Source organism: Hemicordylus capensis, chromosome 1 (genome assembly GCF_027244095.1).
Source record: "Hemicordylus capensis ecotype Gifberg chromosome 1, rHemCap1.1.pri, whole genome shotgun sequence".
NCBI lineage: Eukaryota > Metazoa > Chordata > Lepidosauria > Squamata > Cordylidae > Hemicordylus > Hemicordylus capensis.
In genome coordinates this window covers 265,525,197-265,550,542 of record NC_069657.1, presented here as the reverse complement: position 1 = coordinate 265,550,542, position 25,346 = coordinate 265,525,197, and the positions used below count along the sequence as shown (strand labels likewise).

The window sequence follows — 25,346 nt, the reverse complement described above, 5'->3', positions numbered from 1 at the left end:
TAGCTGGATCTGTTGCTGGACAAAATTGCTGCTTTCTATCGTGAATCATGAAGCCTTGCACACTTTGTGACTTACTGGTTGTGCTTCCATAGATTTCAAAACCCCATGAACAGTGCTGGCGGCTGTGCTATGAATATTGGTCATGCCACTGCTTTTACAGATGACTCTTAAATCGCTGGACTGTATAGTAATAGTGGTGGTAGTCGTCTCTAAACCTCCTTTGTTGCAAGGGAAGCGTATATCTGAATGATCAGTGTTTACTGCAGGATCTTTTGCATTCTTGATTGTCTTGAATAATACTAAATTCCTGGGCCTGAAAAACCGATTCCAAAAGTTTATTGCTACTTGCATAAATTTCTTCCTAGATGAAGACACTGTGTCCAAGATTCACTTATCCACTCCTGGGCATGTCAGAAATAAATTTTAATGAGCTGATTGACCAGAATGGCAGCTCACTTTGCCAGTAGATAGAATTTCTGTTCAGTTACTTTCATCCCGATCTTTAAATCTAAAGTGGCACTACGGTGTCAGAAGCTGCAGTAGGAAACAGACCAGTGAGTTTTGGATATACACCCACCCACACACCATTATTTGTTAAAAAGGAAAGCCCCACTTGTGGGCAGATTTTCTAACATACTTTTAAAGGTTAGCATGTTCTGCCCGTATATCCATAGTCTTTCATAGCCTGCCAAAGTTTTCTGCCAGCACAGCTCCTTTCTCTGCAACCTGTGGATCTAGCTGTTTTTTATTGAAGGAATAAGAGCGCGTATGTTTTTTCTCTTAAAACTGTTGGCTGGTTCTCTTCTTTTTAAGATACCGTGAGAATGATATATAGTTTATATAAATACAAGAATTTACATACAAATAAGGACTGCTAAATGGAGTGGCCCATTTACTGAATAATTTTTGAGTTTTGGGACAAAGTAGATTTACGTGCACACAGATTGCACATGTGGTGATTTTTCTTTAAAGGGAGGCTTCTTAACACAAATGTGCTGACTTCAATTTTCAGGAAAATGCACACATTGCTATATTCAGCATATGCAGATAATTTCTTTGCTGGTGTGGCATAGTGGCTAAGAGACTGAGCTACAAATAGGGAAGTCCCATGAATTCACTAAGTGGTAGGCAAGCCACTGTTCTTTAGACCCTCACATTTTGCATATCGTAATACAGTACTGACTCACCTTACAGGTCAGGATTACAGCAAGATCATATACATGCAGGACCTTTGACAACTCAAAATTGCAATGCACAGTAACTACTAAGCATTATCATTAGAGTAAGTGCTTGATTGCTGTGATCAGTTTCTACTTGCCTCAGCTGAGATGCTGTTTTGCACCCCTGTTTTAATCCCTTGAGTCTGAAATTGTGTGCTATTAGCTTTGTTAAAGCTGACTAATGCATATGCACAAACTAAGCAACAATAAACTTGCATTGCCCATGGTTTGTCTGCATTTTAATTTTGCAAATCTAAGTGTTTAAATTTTACTATCAAGGAAAGATCCTTCTGTTTTTGGAATAAGACAATGCCACCCCAACCCCCAAACAAAGTGGAATATAGCTATGAGGAATGGAAACATATAGATGTGGAAACATAATTACACAGTTATATAGACAAATGCAGTTATTTTTATTCTTATTATAAAACATTAAAGTAGAAAGTAGAGGCTGCTTTTGAGCTGGTCACAATGCAGTGAGAGTGTGTAGAATGTCTGTGCTCTTGGGATGCTAATTCTGCATCTGGCAGGAGATTGGCCACACTTGTCTCGCTTCTCCAATGTAGTGACATCAGAATGTACCCTAGGGGAAAGAACATGTTGATGAGTTTGAATTAGACAAGATGGTGCCAGGCCCATTTTGTTGAAGTCTGGGTCTGCCCCAACGATCTATAAAGAGCAGGTTGGGAGTCTGACTCTTAGAGCAAAAGGAATGAAATGAGGTGGGTGGGTGTGTGCGTGCGCGCATGTGCATGCATTTGCTAAAATTGTTACCTGTCTGTGCCTTATCTCTCTGCAGTCTTGCTGGATCAGACCTCAGGCTTATCTAGTCCACACTGATGAATTTGTCTATTAGGTGCTCTTCTTTTCTAATGCTGGAACTGATCTCATCTGGGAGAAAAGTGCTATGAGGTGGCAAGCAGCCATTCCCCTCATCGATGTGCCCCTCTTGCTTTAAAAATCAGCGTGTGCCCCGCCCCGCCCCCCATTTATGTATTTGGGCCACGCCTTGTTTAAACAATTGATCTGCTGTTGTCTTGTCCTATTTGAAACCTAAGGAACCCAGGAAGTCTAACAATTTAATTGGTAGTGCTGTTTAAAAGATGCAAACTAAGCGCCCCCAAGTCTTCTGATAGTTCAAAATGTCTCCTTTCTCAGTCTGGTCTGGCCCTTCCTTGCTTCAGGACCTGGGCTGCATCAGGGAGAGGAGGGTAAGCTTTTAGCCTTGGGCTGTTTGTAGCTGGTGGCATAATAATTTCTGACACAGCTCCTGGGAGCAATGTGGTTCTTTTGCTATTGAGTGACCACAGATGTCTAAAGTAGACCTTTGCAAGGAAAATAAACCATGGGAAAAGTTGTGGATTGAAAATGTTCTGGAATATTTTTTTTCATTTTAAAAAAATAATCATTTCATAAAATTAATTTGTTACAACGAATGGATACTGTGCAGTGAAGTATTAGGCAAACTTTGCAGTTCCAAAGTTTCAGTTAATGTTTTTCAGGTTACTGTCCCTAGGAAGTGTGTGAGAGAGTGCATATTTGTTGAATATTACAGACATAAAACATGTTGAATTTGTTTTAGTATAACACTTTAAACCACCTTAAGTGTCTTCATTATTTTCTCTCTTCAATCAAAATGTAGTTGCAGTTCAACTACATCAAAAACTTTCAGATACAGTGTGGGAAATTAATATGGTGGCTTAAAAAAACTAAATAACATAGGCCAAATAACATGCCAAACCAGATCGAATCTATTTAGGGAAGGGTTGATTTGATTTAAATCACTTCACAGAAGATAAAGGTAAAGTGTCAAAGTTGATTTCGACAAAAGTCAATTTCGAAACCGTCAAGTCGATTTCAACTCCTGGCGCCCACAGATGTGGTTTTCTTTGGTAGAATACAGGAGGGGTTTACCATTGCCTCCTCCCATGCAGTATGAGATGATGCCTTTCAGCATCTTCCTGTATCCTGCTGCCCAATATAGTATCAGCGGGAATTCGAACCGGCAACCTTCTGCTTGTTAGTCAAGCATCAATTTTTAATGATTTAAATAACTAGTCATTAACCATCATTTTCTAGCAAAAGTACATTCTTTTTGTCCAATATCTAATATAACCTTAATACATATCCAGCGATGTGGATTTCATTTTTAGAAGGTAGATACCCACTTCTCATAATGCTATTTCATCCGGGCAACCAGGCCTTGCATTTCTTGGTTGCACTGTTTGCATTTTGCACACATGCCCATCTTACCTACAGGTACAGAAACTTGATTAAAAGATTCCCAAAGTGGGGTCTCTTTTTTATGGCCTGTTGCCATGATTGGTGTTTCCCTTCTAAAATGGAGAATTCACTCAGAAAACATTTCCTCCGGACTGCAGGAATACATTCAGTTCACTTTTGGTTTCACTTTCTATTCCCCTCCCCTACTGCTTGCATTTATTCCCCTACCTGATCTCCTTACTCAGATCTATTCCATCCCCCCTAAATCCTCTATTTATTTATTGGCCATCTTTAGCCCGATTCAGACATCATGCTGTGCAGTGTATAGATGTCTGTAGACTTGTTCATGTTTGTGTGAATTACTGTACCTGGGTTCATTTTAAAAGTGAATCTGGATACAGGTCCTTCAAATGCATGGTACAAATAGGAAGTATACTGCTGTACCTGTGTTCAACATAACATGTGAATCACTGTACCTGTGCACAGATTTGTACCTGTGTACACTGTACACTCTCATGAATGTTGAACATAAGGTGTGAATGGGCCTAATGTTTTTGCACTTGTAGAGAGGGAGAGAGGGCAAGGGCTTGTCTGTGTTGCATGCTGCTTCTACACCACCTGCAGAATAGAATTTATCAGCTCTGTTATCTCCTATACTCCTATAATAACAGGTTCACATAATATAATTAGGAGTTATGATTATCAATCATGGTATCTATGACCTAGGTTCTTTTTAAATAATTAAAAAAAAATTAAAATCCACTTTATAAAAAAATTAAATACAAATCTGATTTAATTTTTTTAAAAATCATCTATTTCCATCAACTCTGATTTAGGGTATCAAGAAAATTTCCACAGTAAACTTTTCTGAGAAAAATGTTTATGTCCATGAGAAATTGCATGATTTCCCCCCTGGAATTTTTATATTAAATCTTCGAATTCAAAATTTTCAAGACCACTACACGTTTAATATTATCTTTGAAATATTATTATATTAGGTGTTGAGTGTTTGGGGAAGTTTATGATGTAATGGACTTATATTTCAGTCAAAAGAAGAAAACATCTTCTAGTTTTTACTTTTCTTCTTGGGATGACAGACACAATACTTTCCATACTTACAGAGGATTTAAAAAAAAAAAAAATCCCTTGGATTCAAATTGCATTTCATGAATCTTTACAAAGAAATAATGGAGTGGAAATTCATTGCTATATCAAAGTTCTGGTTTTTGTCTTAATTGAACAACTAAATTTCAGAATACAATTTGTGGCATATAATCATTTAAACTTTGAAAGCAGAATGTTATTGCATTCTTGCTGTGAATTTGTATTTTGCACCATATAGAATAGCTCATAATGGTTAGACCCTTCGTAAAACAATTAGCTAGAGGTAGAGGAAGCCCTAAAACTGAGTATTAAGTCCTTCAAAAATGGAAGTCAAGCACAGTGACCTTAAATGTATTTTGGGGTTGCTGGATTATTGCTGCATATCATTACGATGTTTTTAATTGTTGACTTTTTAAAAAAATTATTAACTGATTTTAATGGTGTTCTAATGTAAACCGCCCGGAGCCTTTTGGAAGGGCGGTATAAAAGTTTTAATAACAACAACAACAACACACCCTAGTGACCAAGAGCAGTTTTCTCTCATTTTTTTCATCTGTGTGCAGAATGGATTTTGTTTTAGGCGGCAGTATCAAGGCAGTGTGTGCGCACATGCATTTAGAATGAGGCCTTCCTGATTCAACTTGAGTGGGATCTAAAATTAACTGAGCGGACATCAAAAACTGTGTGAGCACACGTGCACATTTCACATAGGAGGCCCTCAAATATTGTGGGGGCTATGTTCCACGGTATCACCATCAATTACAAAACTGCAATAATTGAAACCTTGTGCCTATGGGAATGATGGGGTTAGGTTCCTTGGTTGGAGAAAGAACATAAAAAGTACAAAAAATTACAAAAACCTATAAATCAGGAACAGTGTTTTTTCTAACTTTTCATCTGTGTGCGGATTGAGTTTTGTTCTGAGTGGCAATATTGAGGTAGAGTGGGCTTTCCTGATTCAACCTGAGCAGAATCTAAAATTAATTGAGCGGACATCAAGAAAGCGCGAGTGAGCACACACGCCTTCGAGGGAACACTGATCCAGAAATAAGAGAGGACCTAATGGTGCAGCAGGGAAGTAACTTGCCTAGGGAGCAAGAAGTTGCTGGTTTGAATCCCCGCTGGTATGCTTACCTATATCAAGCAGCAGTGATATAGGAAGATGCTGAAAGGCATCATCTCCTATTGTGCGGGAGATGGTAATGGTAAACCCCTCCTGTATTCTACCAAAGACAAACACAGGGATTGTACCTTGGCCTCTCTAGTTGCTCCAAGAATTGCCCATTTCCCCTCTTTTTTACCTGTGCCACCATCTGTTTCCAAGGGTTGAGGGAAACCTTCAGGGGGATGCAGGGGGCTTGAGAAAAGGGAGGAATTAATTAAAATCACCCTTTCCATCTTTGTGCAAATGGACTTCTTCCATGAATGGAAGAATTTCTGAGGATACAGCACATTAAAACAGAAAAAAACTTGTATCAGTCCAGTTAATCCGGCCTGTTATATATGAAATGCATCACATGTCTACACTGCACTTTGTTTCCCTTCAGTTCTCACAAACCGTAATCACTACTGATGTAGCTATCTTCCTGCTTCATGTAAATGCCCAAATTACTTGTTGGGTATACCTCATATGAGCGTACATGTTCTGCCTATCAAATAAGGGCATAACTTAATTGCATTGCAGGCCCAGAACCTGCATGCAGAGGAGGGTTTGTTTTTTTTGTTCTTAAAGAGCAGCGAATTGTGCAGGACTGCTGGAATTATTGGTCTGCTGGGCATCCACACAAGGGAAAAGGTAGACCTGAAACCTGAATAGGCTAAGAAGCAGGCCATGTCTTTCCTTATTATGCCTTGATGAACAGGCCATAGGAGTGTTGGCTAAGTTGACAAATCCATTGATGTGAGAGAAGATTAAGCCTGAATAATATTTAGAAAGGGAGTCTTGGTTGACTTAATACTAAATTAACCTGGAAAACAACACTATCCTACAATGTGTGTAAATGGATTGGAAGCAAAAGAGAAAATTTAGAAATTTCTAGAAAGATCTAAATTTAGGTAACTCTATTTCCTATAGTTTTCCAATATTTGAATGCTAAAGATTCTTATCCATGTCAAAAGAAAATGACAGCCTCACTCTGAGAAACCAAGCTTGTTTTGTGACCTGAAAACAAGATGTGGCATCCAGACTTTTCATATAGTGGTGCATCAGGAGATGCTCCTTCTGTTCATGGAAGGAATTGGAGTGTTGTGCTTACAGAGTTATTTCAAGAGCAGAAGAATCTCTTACCTAGATGCAGTGCTTCAGTGAACAGGAGGAGCTTAGGCTGATGGAACACTGCTCTGCAGAACGTCTGAGTGCCACCCATTGTGCCTAAACACCATGTTAACCTTTTTCACTCTTATAACAGTTCAAAAGATGAAAATTTATTTTCACATAATAAATAAATAAATACCAGTTGAGTGGAACTAAAATGCAACTAAAAACTCGCACAACATGCCACAACATGGCACAAAGAGCATTCCAGTTTGGTACTTCAGTTCTCCTTATCATGCTTGGCTTGTGGTGTGTGGTGTGTATGTGTTCCTGTCTTCTAGGCAGGGATGACTTGGCTTGTGTGTTTTTTGCGGGGGAGGCATTCTATCCTCCAGACCATGATCTGGGATTTAGAAATGTGTTTTGATACACAAATTAAATTGTTGCTTCAAAATGGTTTGTGTGGGGCTTCTGTAAAGTTTTGTGATGCATTTTTAATTATAACCCGAGGCTCCCTGTCAGCTGTGGTGATGTTTGATGTGTAGTGAAGGGGAGAAGACTTTTTTCACTCAGTGTAAGAGGTCATCAGTAACAATGGGGTATCATGGTATTTGCTCATGGTAGACAAATTAGATTCAGGTAGAAGGATCTGGTGACAGGAAGGCCGGCCTTCCTTCCAGCAGGCATTGGGAGCAGGATACGCAATTCCTTTACTGTCTTGCTCCTGACTAAATGCATGAACTGGAGCTCCTGCTTCCATTCCATGCTGTTTCCGGTTTTCTCATTCTCCTTTTCCTCTCTACATTTCTATGGTGTGGTGAGCTTAATTTTTTGTCTTTGGTTTCTCTTTGTCCTCCTGCTTTCCTGCCAAAAAAATAAAACAAAAACCACGCCTTTTAAATTTCTGATCTGCCTGTAATGTCCACCTTCTCCTTTTCCCTCTGCCTTGTGGAACCTTCCATGACAGAGGATATTTTGGCCAGTTCCCTCTCCAAGGAACCCACCTCTTGAGGAGTGAGGCTGGGCCCCTGCTAGGCCAGTGCTTCCAAGAATCACCACCATCGTTTGACCTCTCCTCAGCACCAGCAGCCAAGGTGTGAAGCCTTAAGGGTAGCAGTGCTATTTTGAGGTGGGAAAGGGCAAAGCCAAGAGTGAAGGCCAGACCTAAGCAAAATGGCACCAGACAAAGCGAGCGCCTGCTAATTCAGACCATTTGCAGCAGCGTGTGGTTCCCACAAGTGATTGGGAGACCCAGAGCAATCTGCTCCTTCATCGCTGCGTCAGCATTCTGCCCCAAGCAAACAGGCGGCCACCCTTTGTCTTGCCACTGCAAGCCACACTAGGCCCAACACCAGTTCCTCCACCAGGCCTTCCACCCTCCACTAGCAGTTCTTTCTCCAGCAATGTTGGCTCCATGTGGCCTCTCACCCAGCCACCAGTTATGCTGCCGCTGCACAGCATCAACAAGGCTTCATATGACTTTGACAGAGCTTCCAGGCTTCTTGCTCAGACTTTCCACCATGTGGCTCCACATGACTCTGACAAAGCCTCAGAGCCTCCTGCTCAGAAGCCAGCTAAGTTGCCTCCACGTGGCCTTGCACAGGTGCTCCAGGATAATTTGCAGCAGCCGACAGCATTGCTGTTGGACCTCTCAGTGGCCTTGGAGTGGAGCAATCCTGCTGCCACACTCCCATAACCAGGACTCCAGGATTTGACAGTGCAGCAGTGAAGCCTCTGATAACCTGGCCAGGTGCAGTGCTGGCACAAATACTTCTGACTCCAGCTCTCACCAACCAGGCAACAGTGCTGGTGCTAGGGCAAGGGCAGCCAGACTCGACCTGTCAGCTGGTAAGTACACCGTGCTGGGATTGGAAGTTGCCACAGGATCTCTCATTATAAAGTAGGGACCTGGTGACTAAGGGTTTAGTTACTGCTACTGTGGCCCAGTTACTTCCCCCTTTACATTCCACAGCAGGCCCCTCAACAGGGCCAGTGGATTTGGGCCACAGACCCTGATTAGTACAGGCCATAGGCACCCATGATATGACCCCAATAGGTCCTTCATACCCCAGTCATCAGCAGAGGCAGGTTCAGTGTCTAATCTCACCACTCTTGTGCATTTGAACTCTGAACCGGTCCAAAGGAAGGTGAGCTATTGGAGGAAGAGATGGGGGCTGTAGCTCAGCAGTAGAGCATCTGCTTGCATGCAGAAGGCCCAGGTTTAATCCCGGGTGTCTCATCACCAGGTAGAGCTGGAAAATGCTCTTGCCTGAATCCTTGGAGGGCTGCTGCAAGTCAGTGTAGACAGCACTGAGCTAGATGGGCCAGTGGTCTGGTTTGGTATAAAGCAGCTATTTCTACATCTCTACAGGGGATTTGGATTTCTTACTAGCAAAGGCCAGGATGGTCAGTAATGTTTCTTTGTCTTCCTCCAAGCCATCAGACACAGCCTTGGCCCTTCAGCTGAGGTCTTCCCTTTGCCCTCCCTACAGGAAGCCACCATGTTCTGCCTTAACCAGTGAAGCCATGTTTTCAGTTTTTCGATTCCAGTCATCGATGCTGCAGTCGTTGCCCAAATAAATAAATAAATCCATCCATCCATCCCTGGAGAACCCATGATTTAAGATGGTGATAAATGGCTCAAATCACCCGACAAGAAAAATGACACACTCCTTCGTAAGTTACACGAGGCTTCAGCCACTGCCATCAGGGCCCCAGCCTTTGCTCGCATCTTAGCCAGGCTATCTATCCTCTGGGCAAAGGAGCAATTAGTGACCTTTCCCCACAAACAAAATAGTTAAGGCTGCTACTTTCATGGCACATACCAGCCTAGACTGACTTCATTCTTTCCCCAGGGCTATGGCTCTGATGTGTCTGTCCATAGGTCCTTGTGGTTGAACTACTGGCATGCTGACCACAAGACAAAGATGTATTTAGCTTCACCCTCACTTCAGGGGGAGCAAGCTATTCAGGCTATTTGGGAAATCCCTAGAACCAGTCCTGGCAGAGACACATGGCAAGAAGATGGCCATAGGGAATTGTGCAAGCCTTTTGCCCTACCAAACTTCCTCTCTCCTATCCAGGACCCTCACTCAATTGAAGGGCCATCAGTTCTTTGATCCACTGGCACCCCAGTGGAATTCCAAAAGGATCCACACCCCACTTACAGCCTTCTTCTGCCAGGCCAGGCCCAACTTTTAAGCATAACTATTTCCTCAAAGGAGGCTTGCTGTGGTACTGTGCCTCAAGGTGGGACTCCTCCACTTACAATTAGTGGGTTCTCAAAACTTACCATTCCTTAGATGGGCTTCCATTTCCCCATGCAATCACCTTATCGCCTCTCCAGTCTCCAAGAATCCAAACAAACTGCAGGCAATGGATCAAGCCATCCTTCGCCTGTTGTAGATCCAGGCAATGGAGCCTGTTCCCTGGGCAGAATTATGTCAGGACATTTATTATATTTTATTATTGGCACCTAAGAGAGGCAGAACAATTATAGATCTCAAGCGTCTTCTTCAGCAAACCCTACACATCTCGGGCTTCATTCATTACCATCCAAGCGATCTTTCTCCCTTTCCTCAGGCCAGAAGGGACAGGATCTACTACCTCCTACCTGATGTTCTCCCAGAGGTTTGCCTGAATTGAACACACATCTTGGTCCTACTGGTGCACACATGACTCTGGTGGCTGCTGCTTCCATTTTGAGCATAGAGCATGCCATGCTCCCGTGTGTCAGTCCACCAGCCTCTATGGTGGTAGACCTCCCCAGCACTCACCAGGGGTCTCCCTCTCAAGGAGCCTTTCTGAATTCTGATAACCTCCGATGCCAGCCTACTAGGCTGGGGAGCCCATTGCAACAATTAGGTTGCCCAGGGGAGGTGGGACCAATCGCAACACCAACACAGCATCAGTTCACTGGTGCTGCATGCACCTTGGCTGGCCCCAATCCAATTCCTACACCTAATACACCAGTGCCACATTCTCATTTAAACAGACAACTAGGTTGAGAGAGGAGCCCCACCTCCTCCTCTGCTGGGCAGAGACACACCTAATCTCCACCAGGGCAGAGCGCCTAAGGAGTACAGACAATACTCAAGCAGACTGGCTCAACCAACAAACCTTAGAATTGGCAGAGTGGAGCCTCCATTTCAAGGTGTTTCACCTTATTACCATGCACTTCAGGGAACCAGTGATGGGCCTGTTTGCTTTGCCATCCAACTACATAGCCCTCATCATGAAGTCACTAGCAAAGTTGCAGACTGAAAAAGCAGGAAATAATATTGGTGCCCAGTACTGGCCCAGGCACTTGTGGGTTTTCGATTTGCTGTTCCTGCCAACAACTCCCCTATGCTATCTCATTCTCCATCTAGACCTTCTCTTGCAGGGGGTACTTCTGCACCCAGACAAACTACAACATCATTCTTGGACGTTGATCTCTCCATCCTAGAGATGGTGGGATACTCCAGAGTCATTCAGAACATTATTCTAGCATCTTCTGCCAATCATATTTATCAGGATACCTGAGCTACCGTCCTCCAGTGGATGAGGAGAGGAGAAGATCTGCCTTTGGTCTCTGTTTCCCAGGTTCTAGCTTTTTTACAGGCCAGCTTTGACCATGGTCTTGGCCCTAATACCTTAACGAGCTGGGTTTCAGTCCCTTCCTCAGTTCTCATGTTCAGACAGTCAGGCTCCTCCTCACCCCTTGTCCACATTATGCATTCCCTACAAGGGTCTGGAAACGTTTTCCCCACCCCAGTCCACAGATTCCCATCCTGGAATTGTATCAGGGTCCTTAACGCACTCATGTGTGTCTCCCTTTGAGCTACTTTGGTATATCTCTCCAAGGCTCCTCTCATAAGGTCATTTCTCTGGTCTCTGTTACACCTGCACACAGGTGTAAACTGGGGGTGCTCTAGGTGAAGAAATAATTCTGCATTGTCTCAGACTCTGTGATCCTGAGAACCAATCCTTCCTTGGGGAACCAATCCCCAAAGTCAATTCTCCTTTTCACTGCAATGGGATGTTATCACATCTCCTTTCTGGCCATCTGAAGGGGGATTTGCAAACTTGGTCTTTGATCTCTCCCTTCATCAAGCTCTATAAAATTAATGCCTTTATCTTGGTACAAGCTACTTTTGGCTACACTGTGCTACAGCCAGTAGTCATAGCCTGATCCACTCCCTCCCACATTTTACCACTGTGGCATGTCCCATTGTTACTGATTACCTCCTACATGGTGTGAGAAAGAAACATTGGACTTACCGTGAATGATTCTTTTTACACAGTGTACGGAGGTCATCCGTCCCATCCATGGATCAAGCAAACAGGTTCACCGGTGGCGGGTCAGCTTTCTTTCTATCTGCCTCCTTTTTGTACCTCTCTATGTACACTACTGCAGAGCTGCAACAGTTCTGGAACTGGGGATCCTGCCCCCAGTGCCTGCTGGGAGGGAGTTCAGACTTCCTGCTACCTTATTCTTCTACCTGAATCTAACCTGTCTACCAGAGCAAGTAGAGGATAACTCATTGTTACTGATGAAACAGAAGGAACCATTCACAGTAAGTCCAATGTTTCTCTCCCTTCTCCATGATGGCAGTAGCCGTGTTGCAGCTGAGAGAAGCTCTTCTGCTGCTGCCCCGATGGGATTTTAAACAAAATGCTGTAGGAGGGGGGTAAGCGGAGGGAGGAGTAAGTGCACCCTCCCCCGCCCTTAAAGTGGCACCCGCCGCCACCTTCAAACCGCCCGCTGCAGTTCCGTGCACATCCCTACTTATCACGTGCTGTAGGATTTTATAAAACAACTTATTATATCCTTGTAGTCACATGTATTTGACCATTTTGCTAGAGCATAAAGTTCCAGAAGCAGTCTTTCTATTTTATTGGTGCATAATGTCCAAAGTAGCTTGACAAATACTGTGGAAAAATACCTATATTGGATTACTGAGTTTAAATAGCTAAGACCAGAAATACTGTAAGTGAAGCAATTTTCCCCCCTGCCCTGAAATGACAAATATAATTTCTGTAAAATGGCAGTAATTATGGGAATTCAGAACTTGTCAAAGATGTGACCTCCAATCCATCACTTTGCCTCATTTTAAAGGCGATCAGAAAAGGTTAGGCGACTGGAAGAGGCCTCTTTCTTATACCAGTCAGATAAAACTGTATTTGACCTGATGCAATGTGTGAACCCACATGCTCCTCTCAATTATGCAATAAATGCTACTTGATTGGATTTCCATACTCAGCTAAGAGCCTTCTCCTTCACTTGAAATTTTTTTTGCTGCCCCACTGACTGGAACGCCCTCCTAGGATTGTTATGTGATGTCCTGTCCCTCTTCAAATCCCTCCTGAAAATCCACCATTTCCATAAACTTTATTGTTTAATATCCTCTAAAGATTAGTGTTTAATCATGCCCTCTAAAGGTGAAGTTGTGCCGTTAAGTTGGTGTTGACTGCTGGCGACCATAAGCCATGTGGTTTTCTTTGGAAGAATATAGTAGGGGTTTACCATTGCCATCTCCTGAACAGTATGAGATTATGCCTTTCAGCATCTTCCTATATTGCTGCTGCCTGATATAGGTGTTTCCTATAGTTTGGGAAACATACCCGCGGGTATTCAAACTAGCAACCTCTTGCTCCCTAGGCAGGTTACTTCCCTGCTGCGCCGTTAGGTGGTGTTCATGCCCTCCAGAAACTAAATGTAGGTGTAACTGCATTTTACTTTAGAGTTGCAGTAGTGCCTCTGTGTTTAAAGTGAGGAGGAAAAATAGATGTTTCCCTCTATAAATTTTCCTGCAGTGCTTACATTCTTTTCATATGTAGTAGAAAACACTATTGGGTCTCCAGATTTGCTCAAAATGGGACAAAGATAACATTTAAAAGTTATCCTATATATGCAGTGTTTTATGCTCAGGTTTATGTACCATTCTTACTTTTGAAATAAGCAGTTCCACTCTGGGATCAACTACATTATTTTGTGTCTCAAATAATATTGCATATTGTTTTCTGGTTCTTATTTTTTACTAATTAATTAAAAGATTTAATATACAACCCAATCCACAGACTCAGGGCAGTGTACAAAGCTTATCAGCTTTTAAACTCCTCATTCTTAGTTCCTATTTAAGTATGGGCAAAATGCTGTTCATGGATAACTAAGTTACTTGTGGCTCCTGAGTTCAGTGTTCTGCCCACAACAAATGTGAAACTTCAATTTCTGACAAGTTTCCTCCATGTGACCCCCCCACCCCCACCCCATGATGATGACTGTGTTGATCTTTTTTCTCTGTGACTATTAGGGCTGTGCAAAGCATTGTGGGCCTATTGGGTTGGGGCAAGCACTACCAAAGCATAGCAGACTGAACCGCAGCCCTAAAAACTCACAGGACTAGGCAGTGTACAGGCTGCTTTCCTGTACATTTGCTCCCAGAAATGAGAGTGCAGGCGGCAGCATCTTCCATAGTTTGTATTGTATTTTAAAATGTCCGGTGCTCCTGGGAAGTGTAGCTTTTTGCTGCAACCCCCAAAAAGGCTGTGGTTCCCAGGATCCTAGAATTCCTGGGAAATTAAAGGAAACATCATTTTAAAATGCAAGTTGCAGAAGTTGCTGTCTGAATTTCTGATGACCTCTTTGTATAGGAAGCCACTATTTAAGGTGTACCTATTGAAATTGTTGATGTACATATGATTCATGAGGTAAAGATGAAAATGAAAGAAGAAGCTAAAGTGTGGGTACATGGAGTGTAAATTACAAATAGAGAGTAATATGGGGAAGTAAGTAAAATGTGTATCTGTTCTATCAGGTGAAAGTAGTGCACATTAGATTGGATTTTTCATTTTTCTTAAGTTTTGAGTTGCAATGAGGCTCATTCTAAATACTTTTTAAAACTGAAGGTTTTTCATTATTTTAAATATCCGTATAATGTAACTTTTCACATTTATCTCTTGTTATCCCTTTCCTTTTTTGTCTTTAACAATATCAAAATTTAGGTTTTGTCTGCTTTGTTCATAAAACACCTGTACATTTGATGGCACCAATAATAATTCTGTTTAATAAATTTGTACTAAGCATCCACTGAAATTTATTTCATCACAACTTTAACTATGTGCAGCAGTCTTTGAACTTGCCTGATCCCTTCCCTGCACTGCAAGGAGAATGTTTAAGTTGGGAGCTCCTGTGCAGTGTTCTCTAATTTGTTTTCATTATATGAGTTCTGTTCTGGGCGGCAGTATCAAGGCATTGTGTGCGCATGTGCATTCAGAGTGGGGCCTTCCTGATTCAACTTGAGCGGGATCTAAAATTAACTGAGCGGGCATCAAAAAAACTTGTGTGTGCACACCTTAGAGCAGGGATCCTCAACGTTGGGCCCCCAGATGTTATTGGACTTCAGCTCCCATAATCCCCAACCAAAGGCCACTGGGGCTTGTGATTATGGGAGTTGAAGTCCACTAACATCTGGGGCCTAACGTTGAGGATCCCTGCCTTAGAGGGAACACTGCTCCTGTGGATACCGTATTTTACGGACTATAAGACGCTACAGACTATAAGACGCACCTTAATTTTAATCCAGTTTTTCAGAGTTTTAACATATTAAACTGTTAAAACATATAAGACGCTCCTGAATTTTGGCAGATATTTTTCGAGGAAAAAAGTGAGTCTTATAGTCCATAAAATACGGTATTTGACAGCAGCATCTCCCCTTACTTTGGCAAGTCTAACCCGCCTTAAGAAGTTACACCTAAACAGCCACCTATTGAGCTTTAGGAAGCTTTCCTTTTCTATCTGATGTCTCCATTTTTGCATAATCTGTTGATCAAAGATTCAAATGCATAAAAAGATCCCTTGACAGAAATTGCAAATGGTTCATCAGTAGGCAACAGATTTGAAGGTTTTCATTCTTGCCACACCTCCTTTTCTCCAGTGTGAGGGAGCATAGTGGTTGGGTACCTACCAGGGATGCAGACAGTCCTGGGTTCAGTCACATTACCTCTAGTTAGAGGATCTTGAGGAGGAGGGCTGGGATTGCTAACCACACTGGGCTCAAAATGGTCTGACGGTAGAAGTTGGCTTCATTTTAATGATTTGTTTTTACATTTATATCCCATTTGAAGAGCTTGTTGAACCTAAATATGAAAATGGACTGCAAAACTAGAATAAATGTTATGTTAGTGCCTACAGATGTACTAGTTGCATTACATAGAAATGAACAGGTTTCTGCTCCAGATGACTTAGTCGAAAAACTGTGGCTAGAGAATGAGATTAGTTAGCAAGTTGTTCCCTTCATAAAGTACAAGATGACATAAAATGTTCATTAACTTTTTAGAAAAAATTAGCTCATCAATTGATAGAATGCAAAACTGCAGACCACCTGCCATTATATTGTTTTGCCATTTTGACTTCATCTGGAGCAAGTTGCTTGTTATATAAGGTAAAATATTAGAATGCTGTTCTGCACAAATAAAAATACATCAGTTGTGTTAATTTGAAATCACCACTTGAAGCATGTCCAATTTATGATGCAATAATTAATTCCTGTAGCCACACCTCATACCATTCTCCAGAATGTTCACATGCTTCCTTAAATGTGGCATGAAATTATGTTTGGGCTGCTCATTTCTTTTTGTCTGCATGTCACCTTCTAGTATTTTTTATTAATGCTGAAATTTAGTAAAAAGCAAGCTAGTCTCTTTCCTTTTGCACTGCCAGGGTCCCATGCTAATTGGACAAAGAGGCATTTTCAAAATGATGGTTCTCTTCTATTTATCAGAGGAAAGCGACTGTCTCTATTTGACCCAGCATGACAGCTCTCCAGTGACTGTTGGCTGGTGTCTCCCTTGTATCTCTTTAGATTGTGAGCCATGGAGCCATATTTTCATTTTATTTGGTAGTAAACTGCTTTGACAATTTCTTTTATTGAAAAGTGGCATTAATAATAAAAAATAATAGGGCATCTAAAAGTCCATTTGTCAGCTCACCAATCATGAGTGCTCCTAGCCCTCTGGCAAATAGGACACTTCACACCGCTCAAATCTTAGTAGAGCTCTCATTTCCACAGCCATTTGGGGGAAGGTAAGAAAACTCAGATTGTACAATATGGTGCCATGTGCTAGCAGGGCATAAATGAGGGGCATTTGCTCATGCTCATAGACTAGCTGGCTGTCATATTTTGGACCGAGAGAATATTCACACAGACCAGGTTGAGCTATGATGTAGGGGGTGGGTTGGTACCTTTTTGCTTTCACTTGTTGATGTTTGGCTTCACTTTGTTGCCTTGAGTCACCTGTGCAAGCACCAGCTTTGCTTCATGGTCCATTTTAATCTGGGTTAATTAGGGGAGAGGGAATAGAGGATTCTACCTATGTTGACAGGATAATTCTTCAGACTCTTCAAAAGTCAAATACCTAAAATATTTAAAAGGAATAAGTGAAATAATACTTCAGCTACTTAGGAATAAAATACTACTGCTTGGTTATAACATTAGAATTAAAGAAAAGTAATCTTATTTTTCTGTGAAGACAGTCCCAAAATTGCTTCGGAACTTACCCTTGATCTTGAAGCTACTTGCTTCTGGTTCAGCTCAGGTCTTCTATGATCAGTAAATGTTACCAAACAAAAAACTTACTAATTTTGTTTATTATTTAACATATATCCAGCCTTCCTCCCATCATGGGACTCAAGTGTATGTGGGTTCCCAGGTGGTCACCCATCTAGGCACTAACCAGACCAAGATCTGCTTGGCTTCAACAAAGTGCTTTCTGGGCCTTCAGACTATGCACTTGGACTTATTACACTGCCACTCAATATTGTGGCCTTGGATTAGAATATTATAGTTCAATATTTGGTGCATGAGTCAAAGCTACTTATTTGTCATCATTTGATTTTATTTGATTGGTTGATTTCTATACTACCCTTCCAAGAATGCCTCAGGGTGGTTTTCACAAAGAAATAATAAATAATAAGATGGAGCATATTAAACTATGCTTCTGTTGGTGCTGTAGTATTTTAATCTTGGAGCAAAATGATTTTGTTTGTGAACTTCAGTATGGAAACAATACATACACCTAGCATTGTTTGTGTACAGATATAACATTGCCTTATACTGTCAGACTGTTGGTCCATCTCACCCAGAAGAACTGACTAGCAGCAGCTCTCCCATACCCTAGGTAAAGGTCTTCCCAGTAGATTCCTGGTTTTGTGAGTTACTGCTGCTTTTTTTCTTTCCTGTTCATTGGCTACCTTTCCCAGCCCTGCCATCTGATACCCCTTGATCTGGAAATGCCAGGGATTGAACCTGGGACCTTCTGCATACAGTATTCTGTTACTGAGGTATAGACTCTGAAGTAGAAAATCTGAGTAACACTGATATCAATCTTTTCTCTCCCCCCCCCCCCCCCGTATTTACCTTGGAAGTATCAAGATAGGTAATTGGGAAAATTGAGAGGCATGGGTTCAGCACCTGTGTCAGAGCCTTCTCCTTTGTTTCAGTACAGAAATAGCTTTTCAGAACTCTTAGTTATATGCATGGTGTGTTATCTGTTGTCTACATTCTCTCATATGTACCTAATATATACAAACTGAGGTTAATTTCAGACAAGATGGAGGTGCTGCTGGTCAGTAGAAAAGCCGTAGGGTGATTCAGCCAGCTCCCTATGGGTTGTACTCTCCTTGAAAGAGCAAGTTCACAGCTTGGGGTGTTGCTGGACCCAGCCATGCTTTTGAATGCTCAGGTGGAGGTGGTGGCCAGCGGTGTCTTTGCACAGTTTTGGCTAGTGTGCCAGCTGTGTCCCTTTCTTGAGAAATCAGATCTGGCCATGGTTTCCCATGCCTTAGTCACATCATGGCTAGATTACTGCAATGCACTTTACGTGCGGCTGCCTTGAAGAATATTCGGAAACTTCAGTTGGTGCAGAATGCAGCTGCCAGAGTTCTCTCTAGAACTGCTAATTCAGTGCATATTACATCTATTTTGAAAGAGCTGCACTGGCTGCCAATCTGTTTCCAGATCCAATTTAAGGTGCTAGTTATTACCTTTAAAGCTTTAAAGCAGGCATCCCCAAACTGCGGCCCTCCAGATGTTGCTGAACTACAACTTCCAGCATACCCAGCCACAAAGAATTGTGTCTAGGGATGCTGGAAGTTGTAGTTCAGCAACATCTGGAGGGCCGCAGTTTGGGGATGCCTGCTTTAAAGGTTTGGCCCTGGATACCTGAAGGACTGCCAACTCTCAAGGGTTTCTGCCCACCCAACAAGGTCGTCATGGGGGCTTTTGCTCTGTGTGCCAAGGTTGAGAAAGGCTAAACTGTCCTGCACGTGTCACAGGGCCTTATCTGTTGTTGCCCCCATGCTCTGGAATGCTCTCCCAGCAAATATCCACGCTTTGACATCTGTGGTTTTAAAAACAACTAAACACCTTTTTATTTGTTCAAGCTTTTACTCCTTCGGGGTTGCCAGGCCTCTCAGCTCTCTTGCTACTGTTGTCTTTTTTAATGGTGGTTGAGTTTTGGTGTGTTAATGGTTTTTACTACATGATTTTTATGGAATTTTATTTTATCTTTTGTCAATCACCTTGGAATGCTTTATGAAAGGCAGTATAAAATTTGAACAAATGATCAATCAATCAATATGCCTTGCAGTTAAATGCACACCCACCGATTTTCCTCCAAACTATTAATTTACCTTTTTAAACTTGACATAGTTTTAGGATTGAGTAGTTCAATATGGAACAAGCTTGAGTTCAGCCGTTTGTGCATTGAGAATTAGTTTTGCTGTTTTTGACTACAACTCCAGAGAACTGCTGAACCAGTTCCATAGAAGTCAAACTTACAAATTCTCATGTGGCATTTGTGACCCTCTGGGATATATGCAAAGTAGCTTTCTAGATTATGGCCATTTAGCTTTATATAAACCTTGACTTCGGAGTTGTAGTAACAGTTAGATATAGTAAGTAGATGGAGACATTGGGATTAGAGCTGGGGCAAATTGTACTTGCTTACCTGCTGTTTATTGGCAGATCACTAATACACTTTGTATTTAATAGGGACCCGAAATCCATTTTTAAACCTTTAGTATCTTTTCATCTGAAACTTATTTAGAGCATAAACTTGATCAGTTACTAGATCCTGAAATCAGCTGCCTTTAATGTGGCAAGGGATAATGCAGGACTGTAGCCTGATTGAGTTTATATGGCCAGTCAAGTATATATTTTACTTCTAAAATGTTTGTACAGTTGATAGGGAGCTTGAGCAACTTAATACTCCCTTAGTCATTTACTGCCTCAAAATCAAACAGATGTATCTGACACTTAGTAGAGTTGCTTAGAAGGTGCCACTTTTAATACCCTTTCTGCCCATAAAGGCATAAGTCTTATGTAGGAGGCTTGTCATAAATGCTTGCAATATGCAATGTAGTTTCCTTCCTATGAAACTTGGAAATGTATCATTAGAAAGAGAAATTGGTGATACCAAGTAAGACGTAATGCAACAGCAAGTTGTTTTAGTATGCTTTTACAATAGCAGCGAGAAACCTACGAATGTTCCCCAGAATCAAGTCTATATCCTGATATATTGCAAGTTTATACCTATATCAAACTTAAAAATTACTTCGGTGGTGGGTATATTGTTGTGTATAAAGCAAACGAACTTTTAAGGAGGCACTCTGGGGTCCATTTTCAAGGACACAGTTCCATTTTGTTCTCCCTCTAAGCTCATAAAAACAGTTAGACCAGTGAAGGCCACTGGATAATTTGGAGTACAATCCATGAAGTGTTGCTACTGAGCAATCTCCATTTCGTTGGGTTTCATAGGTGAGCCCCAAAGCACATTTCAGAATGAGTACTGTTATATATATATGTAACAGTAGTGCTTTGTGGATTGTGCTCTTGATTGATGATCTGGCTGAGCAGTTAAGAATGGGACTAGATATTGTTGTTTGCTTTCTATTGGTTAAACAGTACATATCCACTTTAACTTACTAATAAGTTGCCTGCGTTCAGTAACTTGTGGCATCTAACTGCTTCTTCTCTTCCTTCCTTTTTGTCATCCTGCAGTGTTCTGTGCCAAGGTCTTTGTGGCTAGGCTGCTCCAACCTGGTAGAGAGCATGTGCGCACTGAGATGCCTGCAGAGCATGCCCAGTGTCAGATGTCTCCAGGTGCCTTTCTTCTTTCTTGTTGTAAATGTGTTATGCGTATGCTGTGGTCACTGTTAAACTCTCTCTGGATTCAATTTAAATTGCTAAGTCTCCTGAATGTGTTTTTGTATTACCCTCTCCCAGTTTTTGAAGGAGTCCTCCATAAGAGGGCTTAATGATACAAATCATTCTAATTTGGATATGGTAAGCATTTTGCTCTACCTGTTTTCTTAAGTAGCAATGCAAATCAGACTTGCATGTTGCCTGTTCTTGTTTTGAGTTTTATACATTTAAATTTTTAATCAGTTTCGTTTATTCAGTTTGACAATGTGAATTCTCAATGTGCACTCCAAATGGACCTGAGAGGGTTTTTGTAATGTTTAGAGAAGAGGGATAAGTGGCTCTTTGTTGCCAGTGTTGTGTTTACATGGAACCCTGTCGATTGGCTTGAGTTTTCTTCTAATAGAAGAATGTTCTACTTTTTAATTGAGAAGGGTGGGGACACATACAAATAACAAATTACTAACTCGGATTCCTTTAACCATTGTACATTTAAGTTTTGTACAGGCAGTGTGGTGGTAACTATTAACTTCTGATTGTGTTATTTGATAAAATAGCGGAAGCAAGCACAAGTCTTGTATTATTGGTATGAAGATTTTAGAATCCACCCTAGCGTAGAAAATAACTATTGATCAGGTGCCATTACCTTTACAGCATATTTCTAAAGCCTTTTGTGCTGATAAATTCACCAGTAAATCTTTAAGAGTTTAAACATTATGTAGCTATTTTAATCTGTAGTTCTCAAGGTTGTTTATCCATACTTTTCAAACGATATAATTTTATGAATGAAACTGACAGTTCAAAGTTATTCTAAATAGCTGAACTCAGTGGTTGTACTTTCTTTTGGACATGGGGCCATTTTAAAAATATCTTTAGTGACCAGGTCAGGTGGCTTATCCACTGTTACTTTTGTGGTGTTCTGTTTATATAGTTCTGTGTTGCAATACAGACTTGAATGGGTTTTTCCACAATGTGGTGAAAAATAATAGCTGTCAAAATAATAGAGGCCACATGCTATGCAATCTGTAAACTTGACCATGTTTTATCAAATAGGGGGCTGTGTGTGGAGCTTATGTAGTTCCTTCCTCTGTCATCAAGAGAATTGCAAGGCTTCTTGGGACTTTTCTTCTTGGCCTCCTACAGCCTAGAAATAATGACTTGCTGTAAGATTTCAGACATAAATTTTTGGTGTTTGCAGATAATTGTGCAATGTGGTTCATCATATAAAGCTGTAATTATCTGTGGCAGCAAAATGTGTGGGACATGACTTTGATATATTTGACAGAGTCATTTGGTATTGTTTGGAAGCTTCCTGGAAATTTAGGGAGATAATATATCTTATTCTTCCCTATGTCATGCTATATAGTGAGATAGACGATAGGTTGCCAACCTAAAACAGGGTTCAAATACAATAAATCAAGGAGTAATGGTGGTAATGTTACTTCTCTGTCTAGCTTTTTCCGCTGCACATTGCTAATGCTAACCTATGCTTTGGTCTCTGACTTCACTCAAACACTGGTTCTCTCTTTCCAATGACATTATGGACCATTCCCACTAAGAACCTCGTTATCTATGGAACCACTATTCGCAGCACAGTGAAGCTGTGGGGTGTCTAATAGACACTTGTTTCCATTATCCATGGATACGATAGGGTTAAAACCCACGTATCCATGGTTCCTAGAGGGCCGGAAGTTACCGTGGAGGACACTTCCGCCCTCAATCTTGTCTAAGAGAGCCATTTTGTGGGTCGCTCCTTCAAGAAATCGGACTTCCCCTCACGATTTTTCATGGTTTTTGGAGCCATTTCATCCTTTGGGGGGATTTCTGGAAACATGGGATTAATTTTGCTCATTTATGGTTAGTTTTAAAGAAACATCAAAACAGCTGTCATCATACATAAAAATGACTATGCGCTCTTCTTTTGTTATAGTATATCAAATGAAGTGTTCAACAGATAATGCATGATCATATTAAATCATAATTATTCCAGAAATGTCCGTCTTCCATTCTTTGGCATCTTGCTTTTGTGATATTACATTCAGAATATAGACGTAGGTTTGTGTCTGATGCATTTATTTTATCAGCTCTAAAGCTAAATGGTCACTTTTGTTAACACTGCTCTTGAGAAATTGAAGGCTCCAGGGAGTTGTGGGGACCTAGACTAGGATATTCAGAGGTAGTTATGTAATAAAATCTTTATTTGTGCCAGGCACACTTGTTTTTGCTTCAAGTACATTACTTGTAAAGGGATAAAGAGAAGCCCATTTATTCTTCCCCTCCACAAAGTTGTAAAGGATCCCTGCTGTTTCTTACCTTCTCAAGAATGGCAGTGGGAATTAGACCTCTGGTGAAGTGATCTGTTAGGGGCTGGGTGTTCTACTTGCCAGAAGGGTGAGGGTACTCACAACTTGTGAGCTGGCACGTGGATTTGTACAAGCTTATGTAAATGAGAATCAAAGGCTCAGTTCTAGGGTTCCCTACAACAACTACTTATTCCCCTACTGGGTAATTGTTTTTCACTCACCCCCATTGTTTTTTACTCACTCAAAATCTTGAGTCCACCATGAATTCAACAAGCCTCAAAAAATATTGTATGAAAGATGGTTGGGGAAATTGGTCCCAACACACACCAATTAGATCTTGCCTTGGGGTAAATCCGAAAATGCATGCATCTTTTGAATGTTTGTGGACTTGTTAATTAGTTGAAGGCAGTTTTGCAAAGATGTAGGTAGATAATGTGGCACAAGTGATAGGGTTGAATGCAAAAAACAACTTGCAGTGCTGCTTTAAGCCTCTCTGTCTGTACCTACATATTTTCATTCCTCTTCAAAATCTTAAGCCTGTTTTTACCCTCAATTTGATGCTGTTGGCTCCCCATACCTATACTACCCTGTTTCCTCTATCCATCCAATAACTTCAGTTGCTTTAAATTCCTCTTAAGCAGATTTCACATTTGTCACTTGAAGCCCTTTTGAGGCTCTCTCCCTCTAGCTATTGATTTACATGTTTGATAGAAGTATATTTAAATGTATCAAGCTTTTACATTGATAGTCATTCTATAAGGTACAGGTATTTAAGGTTTAAATATGTTTAAACCTTTCTGCATATCTTTGATGTTGCCTGATGAACAGATGTGTTCTACTTGAAGGGATTCCCAGATGTTATTGACTACAACTCCCAGCATCTCCATGTGCAATAGCTTTTACTTGGGGATTATGGGAGTTGTAGTCAACAACATCTGGGAATCCCTCTTAGAGGGAACACTGGTTTTTAGTCTTCCACCTACCAATTTTCCATAGAATTGTGCACATTTGAGCATGGTCTTTCACATTTTTCCTTCCTATACAGAAGTGTGAGTGGAAAACGTCAGTTTCACCAGTGCAGCTTTCCTTCACCTACCTCCTCCTCCTCTATTCCCCACAAATGGTTTTGGGGAAAGTGTTGTTGGTTTCACCCGTGCTAGCAAAAACCATGCCTGTCTACCCCTTTTTCCTGACACCATTTCTGTTACTTTGTAGAAGATGGGGAGTGTGTCCCCTTCAAAAAGGCGTTGCAGACCAAAACGGCGGAGAGTAATGTGTTCTTAAAAATTGGCAAGGCCAGTTGGTAAAACTGGGAAAGGTTTCCCCAGGCAATCTGTTTCACTGGAGAACAGAAAGAGGTACAGTGAAAAAAAAATGACAACTGGGTGTTCTGGAAGGATACTTGTGGAATTGTCCTGGAGTTTAGCTGCAGGGCAGCATGAGCCAGCATCCAGGGTGGGGCCCGCAGAGGAATGTCTTCTGGAACCCTTGCTAGAAGGGGGTGTGATGACACTTGAAAGTAGAAAAGTTATAATTTATGGGGTGTGATAATGTGTGAAACTGCCCTTGGGGAAGATTCTGTAGTGGTTAGAGCATTTAAAATGCATGTCTGATTTCAGCCTGAGAAATCCCTTTTTGCCCCCCATAAAGCCTTGTCTAGGCTTCTTTTTGTTCTTCAAATGACACCTGCATCCCCTCACTCTGACCTGAAATGGTCCAGTTCCTATTTTGTCCTCTTGTACACTTAGATGGTAAAGCCTCTGAGTGGGAATAATGATAGTTTTGTATTTTGTTTCACTGCCTTTTGCAGCCTTTATTGGTGTGAAATAAAACTTGTAACGCTGTTCTAAAAACCAAATATTCATATCTTGGGAGTGAAAGTTTTTAATTTAAAAGAAGAAACATTTTTATTCTTAGTTCTGAAATTTATGCCAGAGTGGAGGTGGTAAGGTAGATTCCCAGGTTACTTTGTGTTCCACTGACCTACATTTGCTGTAGTAATTGCGTGACAAAACTAGGTCAGCTTCTGTTTCTGTTCTTACTACACGTTGTCCTATTT

The 25,346-nt window shown here is 41.3% G+C and overlaps 1 protein-coding gene across 6 annotated transcripts in view; it reads left to right on the top strand.

The window, feature by feature from the left end:
• The window catches only part of FBXW11 (F-box and WD repeat domain containing 11), a 138,742-nt gene that overhangs the window by 25,339 nt on the left and 88,057 nt on the right, over window positions 1–25,346 (top strand). For 3 of the 6 annotated variants that reach the window (XM_053284882.1, XM_053284883.1, XM_053284884.1), the window contains one exon: window positions 20,844–20,945. The exons of the other annotated variants lie outside the window; for them this stretch is intronic. In XM_053284882.1, the coding sequence (XP_053140857.1) occupies window positions 20,844–20,945 (102 nt within the window). The remainder of the gene's footprint in view (window positions 1–20,843; window positions 20,946–25,346) is intronic. 6 annotated transcript variants of the gene reach the window in all.